General features: G+C 43.3%; 1 protein-coding gene and 1 long non-coding RNA gene across 2 annotated transcripts in view; both read left to right on the top strand.

Annotated features, from left to right (window-relative positions):
- The window catches only part of LOC109249211 (uncharacterized), a 111,857-nt gene that overhangs the window by 20,470 nt on the left and 67,693 nt on the right, over window positions 1–23,694 (top strand). Inside the window, exon 2 of the long non-coding RNA XR_008419565.1 lies at window positions 5,441–5,514. This is a non-coding gene — a long non-coding RNA (uncharacterized LOC109249211). The remainder of the gene's footprint in view (window positions 1–5,440; window positions 5,515–23,694) is intronic.
- Window positions 892–3,669, top strand: LOC128774976 (cationic amino acid transporter 3-like). The gene has a single exon (XM_053895278.1). The coding sequence runs from the start codon at window positions 892–894 to the stop codon at window positions 2,671–2,673; it is 1,782 nt and encodes a 593-aa protein (XP_053751253.1). The 3' UTR covers window positions 2,674–3,669.

The raw sequence follows: 23,694 nt of genomic DNA, 5'->3' as shown, positions 1-23,694 counted from the left end.
CCCTTCTTAGTAATGGACCCTTGTTGGCTGCTACACTCATTTCTCCAGTGTTTCTTCGCCCGACAGACTGTTCCTCTCATTCTTACAGGTAGTTATAAAGGCCCTGCTCCTTTCTCCCACTTCCTCTCTTCTCACAGCGCCTCTGTGGGCCTAGGTAGGTAAAGCCAAGGGTTGGACTGTACTTTCTTTTCCATCAGTACAGCTAAATGGGTGATGCAGAATGAGGAGAAAGGAAACCAAAGTGATGTCTGACCTTGGCTAGCTGATTTTGGGGCTAAGGGTGTTAAGACTGGGGGACCAATATTTGTATTTTAAACTCAGATGAAAGTTAAAAAATGGTTCTGTAATTGCAATGAGGCCCTCTAGGCCGTGAATTAATGTGTCATAACTCACGCCCAAGCACTGCGCAAACATCCCGCGTGTGAATTATTGCACAATAAATTCATGCCCTGTTGTGTCTTACAGCTTAATTAGTACATGAAGCTACATGAGTTAGACGAACCCAAATGGGATTATGTCATGTGGTGCGTAAAAAAGCAGAATGTTGGGAGGTATTTGGCACTTTTTCTGGGGGGAAAGCAGGGCTGATTTTTCTGGAGTGTCCTCTGGTGTCAATTTCTGTGATTTGGGGCTGCAACAGGTGACATGTGACTTCTGAGCTTTGGTTGGTTGGTTGAATATGGGTTCAGTAAATATCTATTGTTTATTATGTCTTAGGCATTATGGAGGGATAGCACATATAAGATGAAATACGAAGCAGCAGCTTTGAAACCTGAGCACCCGAACTCGGCAGCCTCAACTCAACTCGGCTTAACTCAGCCTCACTGAACCCAATCTGAGACTCTCTGCTCACTGGGCTTGATCCTAGAACCCTCTTCAATTCCAGCTAGAATGTTGTATCAGGCACTTCGCAGATTTGGTCAAAAGCTGGTACGGAGACATACGCTGGAGCAATACGTGGCTAAGATTTCCACTGCCGGAAGGCTGAGCACTCTGGATATAGTGGCCTTGGGTGTGGTCAACACAGTGGGTGCAGGTGTGTATGTCCTGGCTGGTGAGGTAGCCAGTGATAAAGCAGGACCATCCATTGTGATCTGCTTTTTGGTGGCCGCCCTGTCTTCTGTGTTGGCTGCTCTGTGCTATGCAGAGTTTAGCGCCCGGGTTCCCCATTCTGCTTCTGCATATCTGTACAACTATGTCACTGTAGGTGAACTCTGGGCTTTCATCACTGGCTGGAACCTCATCCTCTCCTATGTTACTGGTGCAGCCAGTGTGGCCCGGGCCTGGAGCTTAGCTTTTGACAACCTGATTGGGAACCAGATCTCTCAGACCTTGCATGAGAGCATCCCACTGAATATTCCCCATGTCTTTGCAGAATATCCAGACTTCTTTGCCATGGGCCTGATGTTGTTGTTCACCGGACTGCTGGCTGTCAGGGCTAGTGAGTTTGTCTTAGTTACTACAGTGTTCACAGTGGTGAATGTTTTGGTTCTTGGTTTTGTCATCATCTCTGGCTTTCTTAAGGGGAAACTGCACAACTGGTGGCTTACAGAAGAGGACTACATAATGACCATGTTTAGACTCAATGACACTTCTCCCTTGGGCCCTCTGGGCTATGGAGGATTTGTGCCTTTCGGTTTCCAGGGGATTCTCCGTGGAGCAGCGACCTGTTTCTATGCATTTACTGGTTTCGACAGTGTTGTTACCATTGCCGAAGAAGCCCAAAATCTCCAGCGTTCTGTCCCCATGGGCATTGTGATTTCAGTGTTCATCTGCTTTTTGGTGTATTTTGGGGTCTCTTCAGCACTTACACTTATGGTGCCTTACTACCAGCTTCAACCTGGGAGCCCCTTGCCTGAGGCATTTCTCCATATTGGCTGGGCCCCTGCCCGCTATGTCGTGGCTATTGGAGCCCTCTGTGCTCTTTCTACCAGCATCTTGGACTCTATGTTTCTCCTTCGTTGGATGACCTTCGTGATGGCAGATGATGGCCTCCTGTTCGGTGTCCTTGCCAGGATAGACTCCAAAACAAGCATCCCCATTGTGGCCACTGTGGTCTCGGGCATTATCACAGCGTTGATGACATCCTTCTTTAGACTCACTGATCTTGTGGACCTCATGTCATTTGGGACCCTGCTTACTTACTCCCTGGTGGCTATTTGTATTCTCATTGTCAGGTATCAGCCTGAATTGAATGATGAAGAAAATGAAGCAGAGGCACAGGAGGAGAATGGGCCTGCAGCAGAGAAGCTGACTCTGTGGAGACTATTTTGTCCAGGCAGCTCCACCCCCACTCCACTCTCTGGCCGGGTTGTCTATGTTTGCTTCTCACTGCTTGCTCTGCTCCTCCTTCTTCTTTGCTTGGTGCTGGTCCAGTGGCCAGTTCTACTGCTTTTTGAAAACCCACTGTTGATTATAGTGGTTGTGCTACTCCTGATTCTCATCACTGGGATCACTGGGGTCATCTGGAGACAGCCACAGAGCCCCACTCTCCTTTACTTTAAGGTCCCTGCTCTGCCTTTCCTCCCAATAATGAGCGTCTTTATGAATGTTTACCTTATGATGCAGCTGACACTTGGCACCTGGGCCCTCTTTGGTGTCTGGATGCTGATTGGGTTTGCTATCTACTTTGGCTATGGGATCCACCATGCATGCAGGATTAACCCCACTTGAGTTAGGACCAGAATTGTGGACCTTGAACTCTGCAGTGCCTGTACATATTCGATTTTACATCGTCACACCTGGATGCTGTCTGGTTTCCTTGCACAATAATGGAGGGTACTTTGGAGCACAACATCCATGGGATATTGATGGGGAAACACTAATAGAGCTCTGTATGTATTGTGAAGGATGTGTCTTTGCTCTTTCTCGTCTTTAAAAAAAGTGTTTTTTTTTGTTTTTTTAACTTATCTGCTTTTCAATTGTGTCTGTAACTGTTCACTGATTTTAAGAAGTTATTATTAAAAGAAACTAGAAAAAGTGTTTTTGTTTTCTTTGGGTAAATACCCAGTAGTGGAATTACTGGATCATATGGTAATTCTATTTTTAATTTTTTAAGGAACCTCCATACTGGCTCAATAGTGGCTGCACCAACAGCTACCAACAGCACATGATGGTTCCTTTTTCTCCACATCCTCACCAACACTTGTTATTTTTTTGTCTTTTTGGTTTTAGCCATTCTGACAGGTGTAAAGTGATAACTCATTGTAGTTTTAAATTGCATTTCCCTGATAATTAGTGATGCTGAGCATCTTTTCATGTGTCTGTTGGCCATCTGTATGTCTTCTTTGGAGAAATGTCAATTCAGGTCCTCTGCCCATTTTTAAATTGGATTATTTGTTTTTTGTGTGTGTTGAATTGTGTAAGTTCTTTATGTATTTTAGATATTAACCCCTTATTGGATATATCATTTGTGAATATCTTCTCCCATTCAATAGGTTGCCTTTTTGTTTTGTTGATGGTTTCCTTTGCTATGCAAAAGCTTTTCACTTTCACTAATTTGAAAAGATACATGCACCCCTATTTTTATTGCAGTGCTATTGACAATAGCCTGGATATGGAAGCAACCCATCCATTGATAGATGAAAGAATAAAGTTGTGACACACACACACACACACACACACACACACACACACACAATGGGATACTACTCATCCATAAAAGAGAATGAAATCTTGCCATTTGCAATGACGTGGATGGAGCTAGAGCTTATTATTATTATTATTATTATTATTATTATAGTGCATGGGGGGGGGAGAGAGGCAGAGGTAAAGAGAGAGAGAGAATCTTAAGCAGTCTCCCTGCCCAGTGTGGAGCCTGACAGGGGCTCAATCCCATGACCCTGGGCTCATAAACTGAGCCAAAATCAAGTCGGATGCTCAACCGACTGAACCACCCAGGAGCCCCTCGAGTATGCAAAATAAGTCAGGCAGAGAAAAACAAATGCCATATGATTTAACTCAGATGTGGAATTTAAGAAATAGAAGAAATGAATAAACAAAAAGACAAACAAAAAATCCCCCTAGATTCTTAAATACAAGGAACAAACTTGGTGGTTACAAAAGGGGAGGTGTGTGGGAGAAAGGGTGAAAGAGATAAAGGGAATTAAGAGTGTACTTATCTTGATGAGCACTGAGAAATGTATAGAATTGTTGAATCATTATATTGTACTCCTGAAACTGTATGTTAATTATACTTCACTAAAAAAGTAAACTAGAAAGAGACAAAAAATCTATATAACTGAAATATGGTCCCTTCCCTTAAGGAGCTTATATTCTGTGTTTTTCTGTGTTTTTAAAAAATGTTTATTTATTTATTTTGAGAGAGAGAGAGAGAGAGAGAGCATAGGGGAGGGGCAGAGAGACAGAGGGAGAGAGAGAATCCCAAGTAGGTTCTGCACTATCAGCACAGAGCCCGATGTGGGGCTTGATCTCATGAACTGTGAGATCGTGACCTGCCAAAATCAAGAGTCAGATGCTTAACTGACTGAGCCACCCAGGTGCCCCAGGAGCTTATATTCTAATACAAGGGGTAAAGCATAGCTTCAAGTGTTGTCATTAGTAATATACAAATAAAGGGTCTTGGAAATTTGGAGTGGAGGTTGATCATTTGTGGCTGGCACAGTGGTGAGGGTTGATCGGTGAAATCAGAGAAGACTTTGTTGAGGAATGGCATTTGAGTTGGCTCTCTTTAGGGACAGATAGGATTTTGCCATAAGTGGGCAGCAGGGAGAGATTGTAGCAGAGAGAGTAACACCAGGAAACGCACAGGAAAATGAAGCAGAGGCTTGGCTGTGTGAGAGGGCAACAGGCCATGCACAGGTGGATTGGAGCCAGAGCCTTCCTCTGAGCACAAAGCACTTTGGCTTTGAATCCACCGCCCATGCTGAAAATCCCTGGGGTTGGTTTTTTCTACTTGCTAATATCTGTATCCCTGGATTTTAAAGTTTCTCTACTATTGTCTGCTTTGGTCCACTTGTTCAGAAAGTGCGTAGTTGAGAGCCAGGTGTCCTGGGTTTTGTCTTGTTTCCACCACTAACTAGCAATGTGGCCTCGAGCAAGCCACTCAGTTCCTTCAACACTCTGCTTATTTATCTGTAACACAAGAGGTCACAACTGATCATTTCTTTAAAAAAATTTTTTTTAATGTTTTTATTTTATTTTTGAGAGAGAGAAAGAGAGACAGAGATTGAGCAGGGGAGGGGCAGAGAGAGAAGGAGACACAGAATCCGAAATAGGCTGCAGGCTCTGAGCTGTCAGCACAGAGCCTGACATGGGGTTGCAACTCACGGACCATGAGATCATGACCTGAGCCCAAGTCAGATGCTTAACCGACTGAGCCACCCAGGTCCCCAGAACAGGACATTTCTAAAGTTCCACTTAGTTAAAAAATTCAAGGATTTCCTCTGTTTTTTTTCTGTCCTGTTATTCTCTCAACTAGGTCTGTCTACTGCACGAAATCTAAACCTGTATCCTGCCCACTTTTCACGATGACCCACTGTTGGAGCAATAGAGGTACAGTAAAGAACACTCCATGTCCCCCCTCCTATGTTTAGAACCAATCGATAATCAAGATACAGAGACAGGTGGTTAAACCGTCAACTTTAGACAGACTTACTCATCACGAGTAGTACTGAGCACCTCCGGCCATCCATCACAGTAGAGAGCCTGCTTTTATTAGATTTTTCTCATGTATGAGCAGGTTGAATGCATGTGTCCTGTGGGCAGGTCAGCCCTGGATAAAAAAAGAAAACCAACAAATAACTGGAAGAGGCTGAGCTGGGCATGCTCAGTGCTGTCTCTTCAACTCACTAATCAGGTACAGTGAGAGAGGGGATGTGGAGAGAGGCCAGGAATAGTACTCTGCTCAGTGGTTCTCAAACTTCAGTGAGTGTCTGTCACCTCACCTGAAGGGCTTGTGAAAACAAGCTTGTAACAGGTTCCAGGTGATGCTGACACTGCTGGTCCAGGGACCACACTTTAAAAACCAAAGCTCCTGCTGAAGCCCTTCCACATGTAAAGATGAAGTGAGGGGAACAAAGGTGCCCTTTTAACATTTACCTTCATTTAATGAAACATTTAGATTAAAATACCATTGCTAAGTCTTTCACAGTGGGGAAATCATAGTGAATCATTTCATAATGTATGTGTATATCAAATCACCACAATGTCCACTTTACATAGCTTTACAATTTTATATGTCAGTTATACTTCCTCACTAAAGCTGAAATAAAAAAAATAAAATACTACGGTTATCTGTGTGTCTTTATTTTTTCTACTAGATTGTAGGTCATAGGTAAGGAGTGTATCTTGTTCACTCCCCCAGAGCATCCAGCTGGGGGCCAAGCACATAATGAACATTTAATCAATTTATGTTAAATTGAATTAAGCCTTACATGTGTCTTTGGTGTAGAAAATTCTCCCTCTTCTCATGCTAGCACTGTGCTACTCCTTTATTTTTTAATTTTTTTTAACGTTTATTTATTTTTGAGACAGAGAGAGACAGAGCATGAACGGGAGAGGGGCAGAGAGAGAGGGAAACACAGAATCTGAAACAGGCTCCAGGCTCTGAGCTGTCAGCACAGAGCCTGACGCGGGGCTCGAACTCACAGACCGTGAGATCGTGACCTGAGCTGAAGTCGGACGCTTAACCGACTGAGCCACCCAGGTGCCCCTGTGCTACTCCTTTAAAACTATCTCCTAGGACAGTCTCCTTGACAAATGGCATTTCTCTCCATCTAGAACCCAGTGTCTAGAACTGTACCCAGGCACTTCTACTTTTTCCTTTGTTTGGCTCTGCCTGAGTTCTGGTGACTATCCTATCCTGTCTGTTCCATCACAGTGGAATCTTGCTCAGGGCAAGAGGGGAGGTTCTCTCCTTCCTCTAGACCTAGCAGAAAGAACAGTGTTGTTCATTCAAAGAGCAACAGGGAAAATACAGCCCTGGGGCAAGAGAATGCCTGAACCTACCTCCTCTGGTCCTTCTCCATCTATTCCCATGGGATTTGGGGAGGAGCAGGAAGTAGTGAAATTGATAGAAGACCCAACCCATTCTACCTGACTCCACAGAATCCCTGAAGTCTAGACTGTCTCCAGCGTGGGCACAACAGACATCTTTCTTGAAGCAGTCAGAGTTCTATGTTTTGGCATAGAAGGACCAGTGTCTTTCTATTTATGTATGGGGCCTGCCCTGAGAGAGGGGGATAGGAAGCTACTATCTTACTTGTGGAATTTCTCATATTTGCAACAGGGAGCAGTTGACTCCAGAGAAACCTGCTGGAGGGAGAATTAACCATATACTTACCAACTCCTTTAGACGCTTTTTGAGAGACTGCTGAAAAAACCTTGTGAGATCATCTAAGATTCTTTGGAGAGAGAGAATTTATACTGCATGGGGAGAAAAATTGGACTGAAATAAGAGGAATTAGGAACTGGTTAAGGATTGAGACATCATGACTTTGGAAGGGAAGGTATGAGTAGAAACTGAGAAAGAGGTATTGGCCAAGAGAAACTTCCTGGAGGAGGATGCCTATGGAGAAATTTGGGAAATAAAAGAAGGATAGGTGAGCTGGAAAAGAAATGGGACGGTAATTCTAGGCTACACGGACCTTTAAGAGTCATGAAAGAATAAGTCTTGTGAGGGATGTGTTTTTTCACATTTGAAGGGAATTTATGAGCCAGGTTTGTATTGTGTATTTGTGCCATGGAGTGAGATTTCTGAATCAGGAAGATGAGATATGATTCTTATTGCAATCTGGAGGATAGACAGGATATAGATAGATAGACTCTTCCTGGGAGACAGTTGTAGAAACTACTACAGTCATCTATCTAGATCCTTGCTCTTCAAAGTATGGTCCACGGACCACCAGCATGAGTGCCACCTGAGAGCTTGTTAAAAATGCAGAATCTTAGACCTCATGAATCCAACCCAGACCTCATGAATCCGAATCTGCATTTTTAATAAGCTCCCAAGTGATTTGTATGCTCTTTTTGGCTTGAGAAGCACTGGCCTTAAATGATCGATAATACATGTCTGTCCTCACATGAGCACTATAGAAGGCCTGAAAACTTTGGAATTGGGAGTCTAAGAGGAGGGGCCTAGGCTGGGGAAATTGAGTTTGGGGAAGAGGGAGAAGTGTGGGCCCTGGCTCCTCTTCTGTCTCCAGGCCTCCCACGCCAGTCACTATGCCAGGGTTTGGCACTCTGCCCACTTTGGGAAAATACCTTGCCATGCCCACGCTGGAGTCTGCCTGGTCCTCAGGGGCTCCCCTGGGGCAAGCATTGCGTGGGTCATGACTGCCGCCAATTTTGTTTCCCCTACTTCATATGATGGACTGGAAGGGACTGGGGAGGTCATGTTAGTCATGCTTCGCCTCAGGGTTGTACTGTCCCTTAGTCAAATGAGTGATAATTTGGTGATACTAATTGAAGAGACTATGGGGGTTGGAGGGACTGAAATAGGAGTTCTTAACTGTCCTGGCAGTTAAGATATTATCATGATATTTTCATGTCTCAAAGATATTTATTTTCATCTTTCAAAAGTTTAAGGAGAGACCGGATGACTGGATAAGGGGTTACACCCTGGTAGGGACCAAATTAATGCTTTTAGAGGGATCTTTTGATGATTTTTAATGGGTTAATAGCAAAATACATGGGACCTAAAATTTCAGAGACCTAGGGTGATAAGCAATAGAACAATGTTATCATGTGGATGTTGGAGAATTTTCTTAAGCTTTTGAGGGTTTGTGTACCTCACCCCCAATCAGATGAGTCATAAGGAGAGGCCAATGTTGAAAGAAAACAGATTGAGATTGAACATAAGGAAGAATTTTCTGAGATTAAAGGGTGAACAGGGGAGATGGGAAGGTGCAGTCTCTGGCCATGTGTATGGCTGTCTCACTTGGGTTTGGAATGCTTCAGACGGTCTCTTGCCCAGAATGAGGGAAATGCACAGAATGAACTCTCATTATCTTTTTTATCCCAAGAATTCTCCAGTCAACGCCTCAAATGAGAAGCTGAGGTGGATGTGTGGAGTATGTAAGACAGTGAGGCATGGGAATGATGAATGATGGAAGAAAAAAGCAATCTTATTAGAACATTGAAATCTGCTAAAAATTTTAAAACAGGGCTTGGATTTAAGAGAATAAATTGCATTTTAGGGCTTGAATGAGAGTTTTAGGTTTCTATGTCTTTCCATTCTCCAGGTACTTATCTTGTTTCATTGATGAGATTTTAAAAACTCATAAGGAAAAAGAGCAGCTCTTTTATGTATAACTTCTTTTTTAAAAAAATTACTTATTTTGGGGCGCCTGGGTTGCTCAGTTGGTTGGGTGACCGACTTCAACTCAGGTCATGTTCTCGCAGTTTGTGGGTTCGAGCCCTGCGTCGGGCTCTGTGCTGACAGCTCAGAGCCTGGAGCCTGCTTCAGATTCTGTGTCTCCCCCTGTCTACCCCTCCCCTGCTCATGCTCTGTGTCTCTCTGTCTCTCAATAATAAATAAACGTTAAAAAAATTAAAAAATATATTTATTTAAATTCAAGTTAGTTAACATACAGTGTAGTATCGGTTTCAGGAGTAGAACCCAGTGATTCATCACTTACATATACTACCCAGTGCTCATCCCAACAAGTGCCTTCCTTAATGCCCATCTCCCATTTAGCCCACCCCTCCCAACCTCCCTTCCCGCAACCCTCAGTTTGTTCTCTGTATTTAAGAATCTCTTATGATTTGCCTCCCTCTCTGTTTTTATTTTATTTCTCCTTCCTTTCCCCTATGTTCATCTGTTGTGTTTCTTAAATTCCACATATGAGTGAAATCATGTGATATTTGTCTTTCTCTGACTTATTTTGCTTTGCATAATACTTCTTTCTATCTCCAATGCCCATAGAGTGATGATGAAAATATAGCTATCATATGCGAATACTTTGTCCTATACTTTGTTCCAAGCACTTTCCATCATCACCTATTTAGTACAGAAGTTCAGTGAGGTGAGTATTGTTATCCTCATTTTACAAAAGTTGAATCTAAGGCTCAGAGAGGTTAAGGCATTTGTGCAAAGTGAGTTGTAAAGCTAGGATTTGTACCAAGTTTGAGCAAAGCTTTTGCTGCTAACTCCTAATCTGTAGTCTGCACGGAATAGGGGCTTAGTAAGGGATAGATGGCCATTGAAACTTGATGGCATAGAGGCAATTGAAAGACGGCGGATAATTCCAAATAGTGAATAATGAAAACACAATTTCTATTTGTTTTGTGGCATGTAGTCAGAGACACACTTAGTGACACATGCAAGCTTCTACTCAGACATTCTCTCATTCACCTTCACCGTGCCCCACCCTGCAGTTAGGAGCTTGGGAAGGGGGAGAGGCTGCGTATATTATGTTCATAAAGCAACTCATTGAAAATCATGTGTATGTGCCTACTATATGGACATAAATGTTTGAATTTGAGTGGAAATATGCACCAAGGAGTGGGGTACATTTATCTCAGTAGGTCTATAAACATGAACATATTTGTTAGACTTTTTGGGTATGAGGTGTGTGTGTGTACAAATCCTGAAGGAGTTAAACCAGCTATAAGGAACTGGCTGCCTTCCACCCCTGGCCCTGGTTGATGTGTTTGTACCAAACCCTGATATTTATTTTCATCACCTCTCAAGGGAACCTCAATGAGTTTTCTTTCTGGGAAGTTTATGGCTAAGATGCTGGGCTGCTTTGGGGCCCCTATAAATCTGCTATAATCAGAGGAGGTTTGTAGAGAAAGAGAAACAGCAGCCGCAAGGCAATCCCCTCCTGTCTTTTACTTTCTAGCCTAATACACAGCCGCCCTTGTATGTACACCACCCACGTAACCACCTCCCCTCTCCTAGAACCCCCTCATGGAAGGTACTAAGAGGAGTCATTTCATTTACTTCTTTGCTTCCAAGTAGGACTCTCTATTTGAGCCATCCCAGAAAAAATAGAACTAAAAATTATATAATTAAGGAATCTAGGGTTGAGATTGTGAGAAACTGGTCATTTGTGAAACTAATTTCATAGAAAGCAATGAGCTTTGACAGAAGCAGCAATGGTAAGAGGAGTTGAACGTCTCTGTTTACTTCTTTTTTTAAATTTTTTATTTATTTTTGAGAGACGGAGTGAGACAAAGTGAGAGTGGGGGAGGGGCAGAGACAGAGGGAGACACAGGATCAGAAGCAGGCTCCAGACTCTGAGCCGTCAGCACAGAGCCTGACACGGGGCTCGAACCCACAGACCGTGAGATCATGACCTGAGCCGAAGTCAGACGCTCAACCAGCTAGCCACCCAGGCGTCCCTCTGTTTACTTCTTTAGAAAACTTGAAGCAAAGCTCCTGGAAACAGGAGGCGGGACACATGGTTCAAAGGCAAACACAGCACAGGAACTCCCCTCCTCCAGCTTCCAATGCCGGTAGTTGGGAGATTTTTTTATGAGGGATTTTTATGACAAACTTTACTTTACATTTGACATTTAACAGCATCTCTTGTCCAGAGAAGGAGGAAATATAGATATTTATTGACGTAGAGTGTCAGAAGATCGAGGAAAATTGACTATGGAGATAGAAGGAGGAGGAGGGGGTTTCTCTCTTTCTCCAGGTATGCAAATTACCTAACTTAATTTGTGTAGCATATGCTTTTCTGTGCTTTGTGCTCTTCTCGGTAATGAGATTAAGAAATCATTTCATTGTTAATAAAGAACTCAGTGGGGGGAGAGAGGAGATGAGAGACATATAGATGGAGGCATAATAGGTACCCTGTCCCATTTGAACCATATACCCCTTAAATAAGATCAGATGCAAGACAAGTGGGGATAAATGGAACCCAAGGTGGGGCCCAGGTCCTGGCTCCTATCTTTTCTGTTCAAAGCCTCTGGCTTCTGCAGTTTTATCTTGAATTTCGCTGGTCCTTGCATTTCACTCTCTAATGATAAACAGAATTCAATATCAAAGGATGCCCAAAGTCAAGAAATCCTTCCCAGTAGCTGTGTCTTTTCCTTGGAATTCTATCCTCCCAATCTCTGACTACTGAATCCTACATAATCATCATGGTCCAGTTTAAACTTTTTAAAAAATGTTTTATTTATTTGTTTTTGGAGAAAGGCAGAGCATGAATGGAGGTGGGACAGAGAGAGAGAGACACAGAATCTGAGGTAGGCTCCAGACTTTGAGCCATCAGCACAGAACCTGATGCAGGGCGCAAACCCATGAACCATGAGATCATGACCTGAGCCGAAGTCATATACTCAACCGACTGCGCCACCCAGGTGCCCCCATCATAGTCTGGTTTATTTAAAAAATTTTTTTTTAACATTTATTTATTTTTGAGAGACAGAGAGAAGCAGAGCATGAGCAGGGGAGGGAGGGAGGGAGGGAGAGAGAGAGAGAGAGAGAGAGAGAGAGAGAGATACAGAATCTGAAGCAGGCTCCAGGCTCTGAGCTGTTTGTTAGCACAGAGCCCGACATGGGCTCGAACTCATGAACTGCAAGACCGTGACCTGAACCGAAGTCAGACGCTCAACCGACTGAGCCACCCAGGCGCCCCCATCATAGTCCAGTTTAAATGTTACCTCCTGCCCAAGCCTTCCTGGATAATCTGCATCAGAAGCAATTTATTTCCCTTGACCTCCTCCAGTCTTTGTGTCAGTCTTTCTGCACACTGTCTTCAGTGGTAGTTACCGTGTGTCTTCCCTTTCTCCCTTACTCAACTGTAAGCTACTAGAATGGGGAGACTGTACCCTGTATATTTTTATATTCTCTCTGTAGTGCTTAACACAGAGCTAAAGAATTGTTAAATAACTGTTGTGCATGGCATACAGTTGTAGGGGAAGAGGCTATGGGTAGAGATGTAGAATAGGGGCATTATGAGTATTGATTAAGGGTATTATTGTTAAATGGACATGATACTTTCAGATATAGATCATATTATTAGGAAATTTTTATCCCACCAGTAGATTTATTCCCATATAGTCGATTTATTCATCATTAATCCTTTCTCTCATTCAAATATATAGTTTTCCTAGTGGGAAATAGACAATAAGCAAGAAAACAAATGTTCAAATAATTACAGATTGTGTTAAACACTCAAAGGAAATAAACAGGATCTTGTGATAAAGAATAACAGGGAATTTTCTTTAGGCATGGAGGTTAGGAGAAAGACCTTTGTGGTTGCTGTAATATATATATCCTACTATTATTATGAGTTAATTCAATTTGTAACCTGAAGAGAAGTAATAATAAAATCAATAACAGAATAAGAATAGCAGCCTTCCCACCAGGGGGCGTTTTTGTCAACCCAACCTTAGGTTTAGTTTCTTTGGTCCAACTTCCCAGCCTCCCCTCTGCCTTGGGAAGTGGGGAAGTCAAGGCCCTCCCCTTGCCTCGGGATGGACCCTGCCCCCTCTTCTCTAGCCTAAGAGTCGGCAAGCAAAACAGGTGTTAGGAGCTTTGATCTTATTAGAGACTTGGAGACAGATCAAGGTACAGGCCTCTGAAATAATGCCCCAGGATGTGAGAAGCTGGGGAAGAGATGGAGACAGAAGTACACAGAGAGGCAAATTGCTGTCACAGAGACTCCCTTTTACCTCCCGTCTCAGTGTCAGTGGGTTCTGGGCTCTGTACTTCATGGGGGAGCTGGTCAGGGCTTTCGGCTTTTGGGGAGTGGGAAGATATCCCCTGAGTGACTTTTGAGACCTGCCCTGGTCATTCTTGGATCCATGCTCCAAAGTTGAAGACAACCAAGGCTGTGAGGAGCACAGAGTCTGCCAATCTCCCGGCAGGCTCAGGTAGTTCTTTAATTACCAGGATCTCCTTTGACTACTTTTCTGCTCCCCTTCTCATGGCACAAGTTGGTAGCATTAGTTTCTGCCTCTTGTAGAGGAGTGGTCACATTAAGAAAGGCTTGGGAGTGGGTAAGAAGAATAGGAGACTGGTGCCTGGAGCTTTTATACCCACTAACCTTTCCTGAGCCCTGTCTCCTGTTGGGATAACACATTTTGGTTGCTGGCTCAAGAGTAATGGTTTCCTCCTCACAAAGATCCTGACCTCCTTGGTCATGCTGAGGGACACCTCAGACTGTTGAGAACGTCTTACTGAGATTACCAGAAGTTTCTCTCATTGAAATTGTAGCCCTAACCTCTCTTCAGCCTTCACCCACCCCAGCTTCTCTGCAAGTGGTATCCTGCACAAGGGTAAAGGCTGTACTTCTTTCTGCTTCAAGAGGAACCCTACCTCTCTGCTCCATAGTCCAGAATTGTGCCTAGAGGACTCGGTTCACATTGCTTTGTTTGAAGAGATACTTGTTGGAAGAGGAAGAATTATACCTCGTTTGAGTTGCTCAGGGCATACATAAGACACACTTCTGAATATCGGAGATGGACAGGCACTTTGGAATTGTGGTACCCACATAGCCCTTGAAGTCAAACAGCCAAGTCCTTGTCCAAGCTGGGCTTGCTGTGCCTGAAGCAGGAGGTATATCTTCTAACATTTGCACTAAGGCCAGCACCAGAGATGAGCTGAAGTGGATTTTACATCTGGCAGGGGACTTCATGCTATGGATGCAGGGAAATGGGGTAGGATAGAATGAATATTGCTTGAAGAGGAAAAGGAAGAGTGAGGCCAGAACATACATGGAGGCAGGGGAATGGGGAAGCTGATTCCTGAACCCAAGGTGCCCAGATTTATATACGGGGCAGAGTTCATAATCTGTAAGCTGTACTAATACTCTAGTTTCTAGCTGAAGGTCCTTTCTGGAGTCTCTCCCTCAGTGGGCAGCAGCATTATTGGCTCTCTTCTGAGGCAGACAGGATAGGGCATGTAGCTCAGGGCAGGCCAGGGCAGATTCTGGTGCCAGAGCCGACATTAATGCGGGTGAATATGGACATATTTTCTCAAGGAGCTTTGTTCAAAAGATAGAAGACAAGGGGATGGCAGATAGAGGAAGGAAAGGGTCCAATTATCTTTTCTGGGTCCATTGGATTAGGGGATGAGAGAGAAGGGGAGGCTTCAGCCGGAATCAATCTCCATTAACCCTTTTCTACCACAATCCAACTGATTGAAAATAGATTGCTAATAACTTCCTTGGTCCTCCGTTCCACATCATGTGAGTATATCTTGTCAAGTTTCCCTTCAGCAGATACTCCTATGACCCATCTCTTCTAGGAAACAGCTTTAAGTCCCAAGTCCTTTCCAGAATAAGGCTCTGCAACACCGAAGCAGTATGTGTATTGGGAAATTTCCCCTTAGACCTAAACTCATGTTGTTTTCCTACAGAAAAGCTGTCTGCCTTCCTCTCCATTCCTCTCCCTTCTTCCTCTTTCCCTCCTCACCAGGCCTGTTTCTTTCTATAACCACCGTGTAGAGTTGGGGATAATGTTCTATACATTTTATTCCTGCTACTCTTGCTTCTTCAGTCTTTTGATTCTCCCCCTGCAATGTCTCCCTCCTCACCTCCTATCCTGGTAACTCTGCTGTATTTACTAGTCAGTTATTTGTGCCTTCTTTTTCTCTCCTTTCCACTTCTCTTTCCCTCTCAACTTTCTTAATATATGATTCCAACTTTGAAGAGATGGGAAGGTAAGTTTTCAGGACTGCATCTGTGAGGGAGTGGGCTTTAGGCACAGTAAGAGGCATGGTGATCAGACATCAAGAAGAAGCTGATAAGCGCTGACTTGTGTGGCCTTTGGGGCAGGTGCCTTCTCACCCATCTTCCCTAGTAGATGGGGCTGAGGTGCAAGTGACAGAGACTTAAATAAAGTTGGTTAGATTAAGGGATCAAAGCAAAGGTTCCCTTTGGTCCTATAGAACATATTCCTTTATCCATTCGTTCTTCTCAGTTTCTTAATTCAGACTTTTGTTTTGTGGGCTTATAAGGTAATTGGGGATCCTTAAGAAGATAGTATGGGCCAAGGTTATGGCCTCAATTGCAGCTTGATCCCAGCTTCAATGGAGGCTACCCTCTTTGGCCCATATGGTTCCTTAGATATGTATATTCAGCCTTCTGGCTTCACTTCATTGGTAATTAGCTCAGGTTTGAAAGTTGGGTGGCCACATAAACTTCGGGTTTTTTGATGAGTTGATTTATCCATTGCCTAATTTTGAGTAGACCAGAATCATCATAATAGGGATGATGGTAATAATGGCAGCAACTATTTATTGAGCACTTATGTTAAGACACTATACATATCATTTCACAATATATACAAATATTAAATAATATCCCACCTTCTGTAATTCCACAAGAATTCTACAAAATAGGTGATATTATTTTCATTTTATAGATGAGAAATGGAAGCTTGGAGAGGTGAAGTTCTTTGCTCAAGAAATTATGTTGATCTGACTTTAAAGCCTTGCTTTTACCCACCACGGCGCTATACTGTACAACTGTATTTTGGAAATCTTTAAAACTTTTTTTTTTAATTTTATTTATTTATTTTGAAGGAAAGAGAGAGGGAAAGGGGAGGGGCATACAGAAAGGAAGAGAGAGAATCCCAAGCAGGCTCTGCCCTGTCAACATAGAGCCTGACACGGGGCTCGAACTCACAAACCATGAGATCATGACCCGAGACAAAATCAAGAGTGGGATGCTTAACCCACAGAGTCACCCAGGCACCCCTGGAAATCTTTAGATAAAAAGACTTCTTATCCTTAGTGTTGCTGATCGGCCTGAAAGCAGCATCAGGAAAATTAAAGATGTATTGACTCTTGGGAGTAGAAAACTGGCAGATTCTGAAGGAGACTGTGGAATACGTTTTCCTCAGTAATGACAGGAGGACAACTGAGAGACCCTTCTGACCAAAGACAGGGGATGCTTTTGGCCATCCTGAGAACAATATCTGGCATATGATAGGAGCTGTGGGTCTAGTAAAGAGAATGCCTTCAGTCGATTTAGCCATGGGGATACTTATGAGAGCCCACGGTAATGCCCAAGTTCCCCTGAACTAGCCTCAGAGGGATGGTGACTCTGAGGTTACCTGTGAGTTTTGGCAGAAGAATGATTATCTGCCTTCTGGATTATTTGTGGCAGAATTTGAATTCTAGACTGGCTTTCCTCAGTGATACTCTCCCTGTTTACCCCTTCAGTTTTTTTCTGCTGTATACATCTTCTACTCCCTCTGCAGGGATGTAAACTCCTATTTATTTGAGTCAAATGGAATTAATAAGGTAAATTTGTTATAAAATATTATGTAGTGCTATCTGGTCTATCTGCCTCAACTGAGTGCACAGTCATGAATAATCCTAATCAGCAAATCTTCTGAAATTTGAATAATTAAAATATCATTTTAGTTTGGAAATGATCCTGATGTAGGAATAGGACATATCTTCTGTTCTACAAATTTGCAAAATTTCAGATCAAATGATGGAGATTCCCTGAGGGGTTCGGATCCTCTCAGGGAGCTGGACACAGTTTGGCTCTACACCTGGCCACCAGGTCCACCCTCTGAACTCAGACCATGACAAATAACCTGCCTAAGCAGATGGGATTTTTCTTTTTGTTAATGAAATTAAAACATTTTAATAATTTGTTTTTAACTGCGTCCTCTGAACCACACATGAGTGCCCATGATGACCAGCCCTGGGCTGGGAATGGGAGATTCTCAGCCACTGGAATCTGCAGCCCTCCACCTGAACAGCTGAGGAAATAGCTCTGCAGCTGGTGAAGGTGACAGAATCAAGCTGCTTTATAGACCTGAGAGAACTTAAGTGAGGGGAGGATGAAGAAGGGGGGAGGTTGGAATAAGCAGGCAGCTTGGGATGCTCCTTGGTACTGGCTCCTTGGCAACGGTTACTTAGCAACCCTCATTCACCTCTCTTGGTTGCCTTCTCCCTCACCACCCCCCCCCCCCCCGCAGCCCTCTCCCCACCCCCTCTTAGCTGCTGCAAGGAGCTAGAGAGCTTGGAGTGAATGACAATTTGGAGAAACAGCCGCAGCCTGAAGATCTAAGAGGCTCTAAAGAAGATGGATAAGAAAATCGATGCATAATAAAAACTGCAGGCAAAGCCACCTTGACGGAGGGCGGGTGGTTCTCTCCTCCCGCCCTCGTTAGTCTCTCTGGGCTCAAGGCTTCCGTCTTAGCCCAGTGTCCTCTCCTTCCCTTCCATCTGCCTTTTACTGGTTTAGGGAGGGTTGTTTGCCTTTGGGGTGGAAATAGGGAGCAAGGAACCGAGAAGAGAAGAAAATAAAGTATATGCAGGGTATATGTAGGGATGCGGGGATAAGAGAGGGAGAAGGATAAGGTAGGGATTATAAGAGTGAAACTTTGAATGGAAATGAGTTTAAATTGCACCATAAAGTACTGCCTTTAGTCAAAAGGAAAACCTTAATAATGGAAGTAGGAAGACCCCATGTAAAATGTGTGAAGTTACCTTCTCTGCAAGATATTAAAGGAAAAAGTATAAGCACTTTTCTGGAAGGGCTGGGTTGGAATATGGCTTGCATAAATGAAATACTATATTTATAAACACGCCTACTACTGGCACATACTGGGGAGATAACAAGTGTCACCTTCCTTCTTTCTTAGAAGTGAGGGATGGAGGAAAAGACATTTGAGAGGTCTGTGTTGGCCTGATTATCTGTGGAACAATTCTGTGCCCATGAATATTTTTGGCTTTTACTATTTTCCCATCCACACAGGTAGGAAGTCATTTCTGATATCAAATTTCGCCCCGTTCTGTTGAAATTAAAACATTTGATCAGTTATCGACCCTTTATTCTTTGGTGTTTATTGAGCACCAGCTATGTGCCAGACATATGAAATAGGAACTAGGAGCACTGTGTCTATTTTGTGATACAGGGTCTAACTATTATGCACAGAGGGTAGAATAGAAATTCAGTAGTGAGTGGGGGTCTCAAATGAGAAGAGACTTATGAGAGTGCTTTGAAAATTGTGAAGTATGCCACAGTTGTAAACGCTATTGGTGAACAGATTTATTTCAGGATTTGAAGTTTTGCACTCCACAAGGGAAGAGAAGGGGTACTAAGGTGTGGAACTCATTCACAGCAGGCCAGTCTTGCTGGGAACAGTTCTCTGTTCCAGGGAGCTATGGGGACCTGGGATTATAGTGCTGACCAGTGTAGGATTGAGATGGGAACAGAACACTGCCCCCAACTTGCCTCCCACTCAGGCTTATATGCTATAATCCTCTTCTACTTGTTTACGTTTCACCTTTTCTCAAACAGGGTCTGTGCTCTTTAGCGAACCATCCCTTTCCTATCCTTCAAACCATTCCAAAATTTCCTTCATTTCAAAGATGTCTTCTTGGATTAGAGGAGAGCTGGCGACTTCCTTGGGCTCACAATGGCTGGACTTGGGCCCCTGACCCCAACCTCATGTTATATCCCTGCCCCACTCCCTTTCTCAAACCCTGTCCTTCCCTCTCATTTTGTATACATCTTGGTCTCTATTCGCAATTACACTTACTTCTAATTTCTGTGGGATATTATTATTATTTCATATTTCAGCCTTCTGATTTTTCCTTTTTGATTTTTTTGGGTTCATCTGTCCTTTATTTATTATATCATTGTGACTATACTACGAAACTTGAACGTGCAGGAAGCCTATCTATATCATTTCTTTCTGTATAACTCAGCCCAGAAGTAAGTGTAGACAGATGATGGAGAAAAGCTTAATGATTGTGCTCTTATGTCGAATTGTCTCCTACATCAATTCTACATCCCATATTCCCACCTTCATGATCTTCCACCCATCACTGCCTGCCTCCTCCCTCCCCAGGTTGCCCATTCTGGTTTTTATAACTCTGTAACTTGGGTTCTTTTTATGCTTGATTACAAACATAAAACTCTCAAAATTATTGAGGGGGAGGAGGAGCATCAGGCTATACAAGTTCAAGTCTGACAGATACATACACATGAAATTGCAAATGGAGTACCAGATACTAACTGTACATAGTGTAAAAGAGAGCTTGGAATTGGACATTTGGCTTACTTAAGGAAGCCTTCCTGGAGGAGGAGGACACTGAGCAGGACTTGAAAGAAAGGAAGGGATAGATTTAGGTAAAAAAGAGAAAAGGATGTGCTATGTGTGAAGTCAGTGTGAAGGTTGGGAGGCAGAAAGAATAGAAACAGATTTGCTTTGCTTAAAGCAAAGAAGGCATTGTGGAATTGCAGCCTGAAGCTTAAGCTCTAAAGCTTAAGCTGAGAAATAATAATTTATAATTTTAAAAAAATGTTCATTTATTTTTGACAGAGAGAGAGAGCATGAGCGGGGGAGGGACAGAGAGAGAGGGAGACACAGAATTCCAAGCAGGCTCCAGGCTCTGAGCTGTCAGCACAGAGCCCAATGCGGGGCTTGAACTCACAGACCGCGAGATCACGACCTGAGCCGAGGTCGGACGCTCAACCGACTGAGCCACCCAGGTGCTCTGACAAATAATAATTTAAAATGAGTGAGGATTATGAGCTACCTCCAGCCCCTGAGAAAAGGAAAGATCAGGATGACGGTGAAAGTCATGGTTGATGAGTGTGGAATGGTTAGACAGAAGCCAGAGGCTCTTAGGAAGCGTCTCCTGTTGTCCTGATTCTGACCAAAGACCTGGTCAATGACCTGTCTGGGGTGTGGGGAGAGGAGGTGGACGGGAGGGGGTGAAGATACAGGGAACACATTGTTTCCCCAGAGCTTGCATCATAGACATCTTCCTCTTGAACAAAACCCTCTGTTTCCAGCTCCTGCTGACTCATCCCTCCCTTTCCCCTTCTCCCCATTAGAGGAGCTCTCCTGGCCCCGGTGGAGACTTGCCATGGCTGCTCAAGGTAGCAGTGATGGGAGAGGATGCCTCTGCCTCTACTGGGCCGGGACCCCTGGGTTTTATCCTTTTGTGTTTTGTTTGTTTGTTTGTTTGTATTTTGATCCTCACTTGAATCTAAAGAAAAATGGAAGGAATGTTTTAGTCATATCCCCTTCTTCTGGGATGGATGACCCTTGATTTATTTCAGTTGCATGGGGAGGTGCTAGACTTTCCTGAGCCTTCTATGGCCACTTTATTACTCAGGTCAGTGTCTTAAGATTTTTGACAGTATCTGTGAGATTCTGGGAGAGGTGGGGGTTGAGGTTGATGAGGAGATTGGACTCCTTGAAGGGAAGTTAAGACCCTGTGACCTAATACCCTAGAAGGCCTAAGCATTTTCAGAAAAGATTAATAGATGATGTCAGGTCTAGGAAATGGTAAGATGGAGAAAATAAATTCTCCAGACTTGGAGTTCTGGGATTAATTTTATAGCTTGGGGAATCCCAGGTAAAAGTAGAGTGGGAAGCTTCCTAGAAAATAGGGGTTGGGATATGTAATTATAAAACATAGGCTGAATACTGAGGATTTTAACAATAAAGATGGAGAGAAAGCCAGCAGTGATTGAATAAGATAGTGCTTCTCTCTCTGTTAGCTTCCTGAGACCTGCACAGGCTGAAGCTGGAAGGTCCAGGGAGGTTATTCCATCCAACCTGCTTTCTTACCACAACCAAACTGAAATAAATAAAGGAAACAAATATTTACTGAGCATTTATTTGTAGGTGGTAGGCACTGATCTACTCTTTCCATATGTTTTCTCATGAAGTTAAATCCTCATAAAACCTGGCACAGTAGGCTCAGAATTTAAGGTCTCTAATAGCTGGTGGAGCTAGAAAGCAAACTCACTTCTTCTGGGTTGAGAACCATTGTTTTTTCCATAACTCTACACTGCATTTCCATCCTGGAAGTCTGTTTCTTCAGTTGGCCAGTATGGTGTCTCCAATCATATTATATGCACAATCATGTGCTTAAGGCATTGTACTAAATGCCTTGGGGTGACAATAAGAAAGGCAGAGTCCTGGGGCGCCTGGGTGGCTCAGTAGGTTAAGTGTCTGACTTTGGCTCAGATCCTGATCTCATGGTTCGTGGGTTCGAGCCCCGCATCAGGCTCTGTGCTGACAGCTCAGAGCCTGGAGAGAGCCTGCTTTGGATCCTGTGTCTCCCTCTCTCTTTGCCCCTCCCCAGCTCACGCTCTGTCTCTCTCTCTCTCTCAAAAATAAAATAAACATTAAAAAAAGAGAAAGCCAGAGTCCCTACCCTTTGGTGCTTGAAGTCATTTGGGGTGATTATATGTATATCATATATAGTGTATATAAGCAATATATAAAACTTATAGTGTATATTTAAGTATAGCATTGGCAAACTATACATCAAGGCAGTAAGACAATGACTAGTGAGTGATACAGACAATTAAGTGCTACTAGAATTCTGAAAAAGGAGGGGAAATCATGATGGGATGGCTAAGGAAGGCTGCATGGAAGTGGTAGGATTTTAAAGACAAAATTTAAGACTAGACAGAACTTTCTGCATGAATGGAATGGCACAAAGTTATGGAAGCAGGAAAGCCAAAGATATATTCTAGGGATAGTAAATAGAGCCTTCTCTGAGCTTCTTAAGGTCAAGGATGATATATATTCACATTTGCTTTCTCAACACACCAAAGATATAGTGGCTAGATGTTGAATGCATATTTGTGGAAGAAATGAATGACCCATTTATCTAGCACAGAACATTCATGTGAGGATCTTTTAAGAGATACGAATTGAATGGTAGGCTATAGTGGAGCCGATGAAATGACATGCAAAGTGGTTTAAATGAGATTATTCTTGAGGCAGTGGGAAGATAGCTTGGAGAAGAGACAGAGGCAGAGAGACCAGTTAGTATGCTAATGAAGTCTAGATGAGAGGCACTACAAGACTAAACTAGGCCAATGGCGTGGGAATAGACATGAAAGGGTGGAGGTACCAGCATTGTGAAAGCATGATGGACAGACCTGGTCATTGAGGGACTTTGATGGGCTAGTGGTGGGGAGGGTGTGTAAGATGGGAGAAGAGGGAAGAAGAAAGAGGAGTCAAAGATGAAGCTGGAGGTTCTCAGCTTTGGCGATTAGTAGAATAGTGGTGATTCTAACAGAAAAAGAAGAAGTTAGAAGAAGAGGCTGGTTTTGGAATATGAATTCTGTTTTAGATTAAATTGCTGGTAGAACCTCCCCACCACCAGGAAAATTCATCATACATTGGAAGTGGAAGGCTAGAGAGAATGGGGTCAGGTTTGGAAGGACAGATTCAGAATTCACCCACATAGAAATAATCATTGAAGCTGTGAAAATAGATGGATGAGATAATTGAAAAAAAAATAGGTGTCTAGAGGGAAAAGTAGAAAGTTGGAGGTGTCATCACAAAGGAGAGAGTATATTATAGGACCACCTCTAATGTCTTCCGGTGTTGTCACCAGCTCTTTACTTGTCTTGTTCTTGAGAGGTGAGGTTAAATAACTCTCTGGAAACATAAAAGACCCTACGCTCAGCCCTCTGTAAGAATTCTCTTCTCCACTGAATTCTGGATCTTGACGAGGACAATAATAGGCTGGATTTTCATGGAAAATTTTTAGCTCATCTGGCTGAAACAGACAGAGTCTATCCTAAATAAATGTGTCTGTCTTCCCAATTTTCAACTCCCTAGAGAAGAAGTAAATACTTGGGCAGTTCTGTTTAGGTTAGCTTAAAGTGCTCATGCTTCGATGCAAACCTGTCTTGCACCCATTTATGAAAGACTAAAAACCTCAGTCTGGGAAGTGGGTGGGTGGGGTGGACAGTGATTTGCTCCTGAGCCCCAGACGCTTCAGTTTACTTTTTCACAATTCCCCACCCTTTTTACTTTTCATCCAGA

Source organism: Panthera pardus, unplaced genomic scaffold (assembly GCF_024362965.1).
Source record: "Panthera pardus isolate Hobbes unplaced genomic scaffold, ASM2436296v1 HiC_scaffold_6, whole genome shotgun sequence".
Taxonomy (NCBI): domain Eukaryota; kingdom Metazoa; phylum Chordata; class Mammalia; order Carnivora; family Felidae; genus Panthera; species Panthera pardus.
Note: the sequence above shows the minus strand (reverse complement) of the source record. Positions and strands in the feature narration are given on the sequence as shown.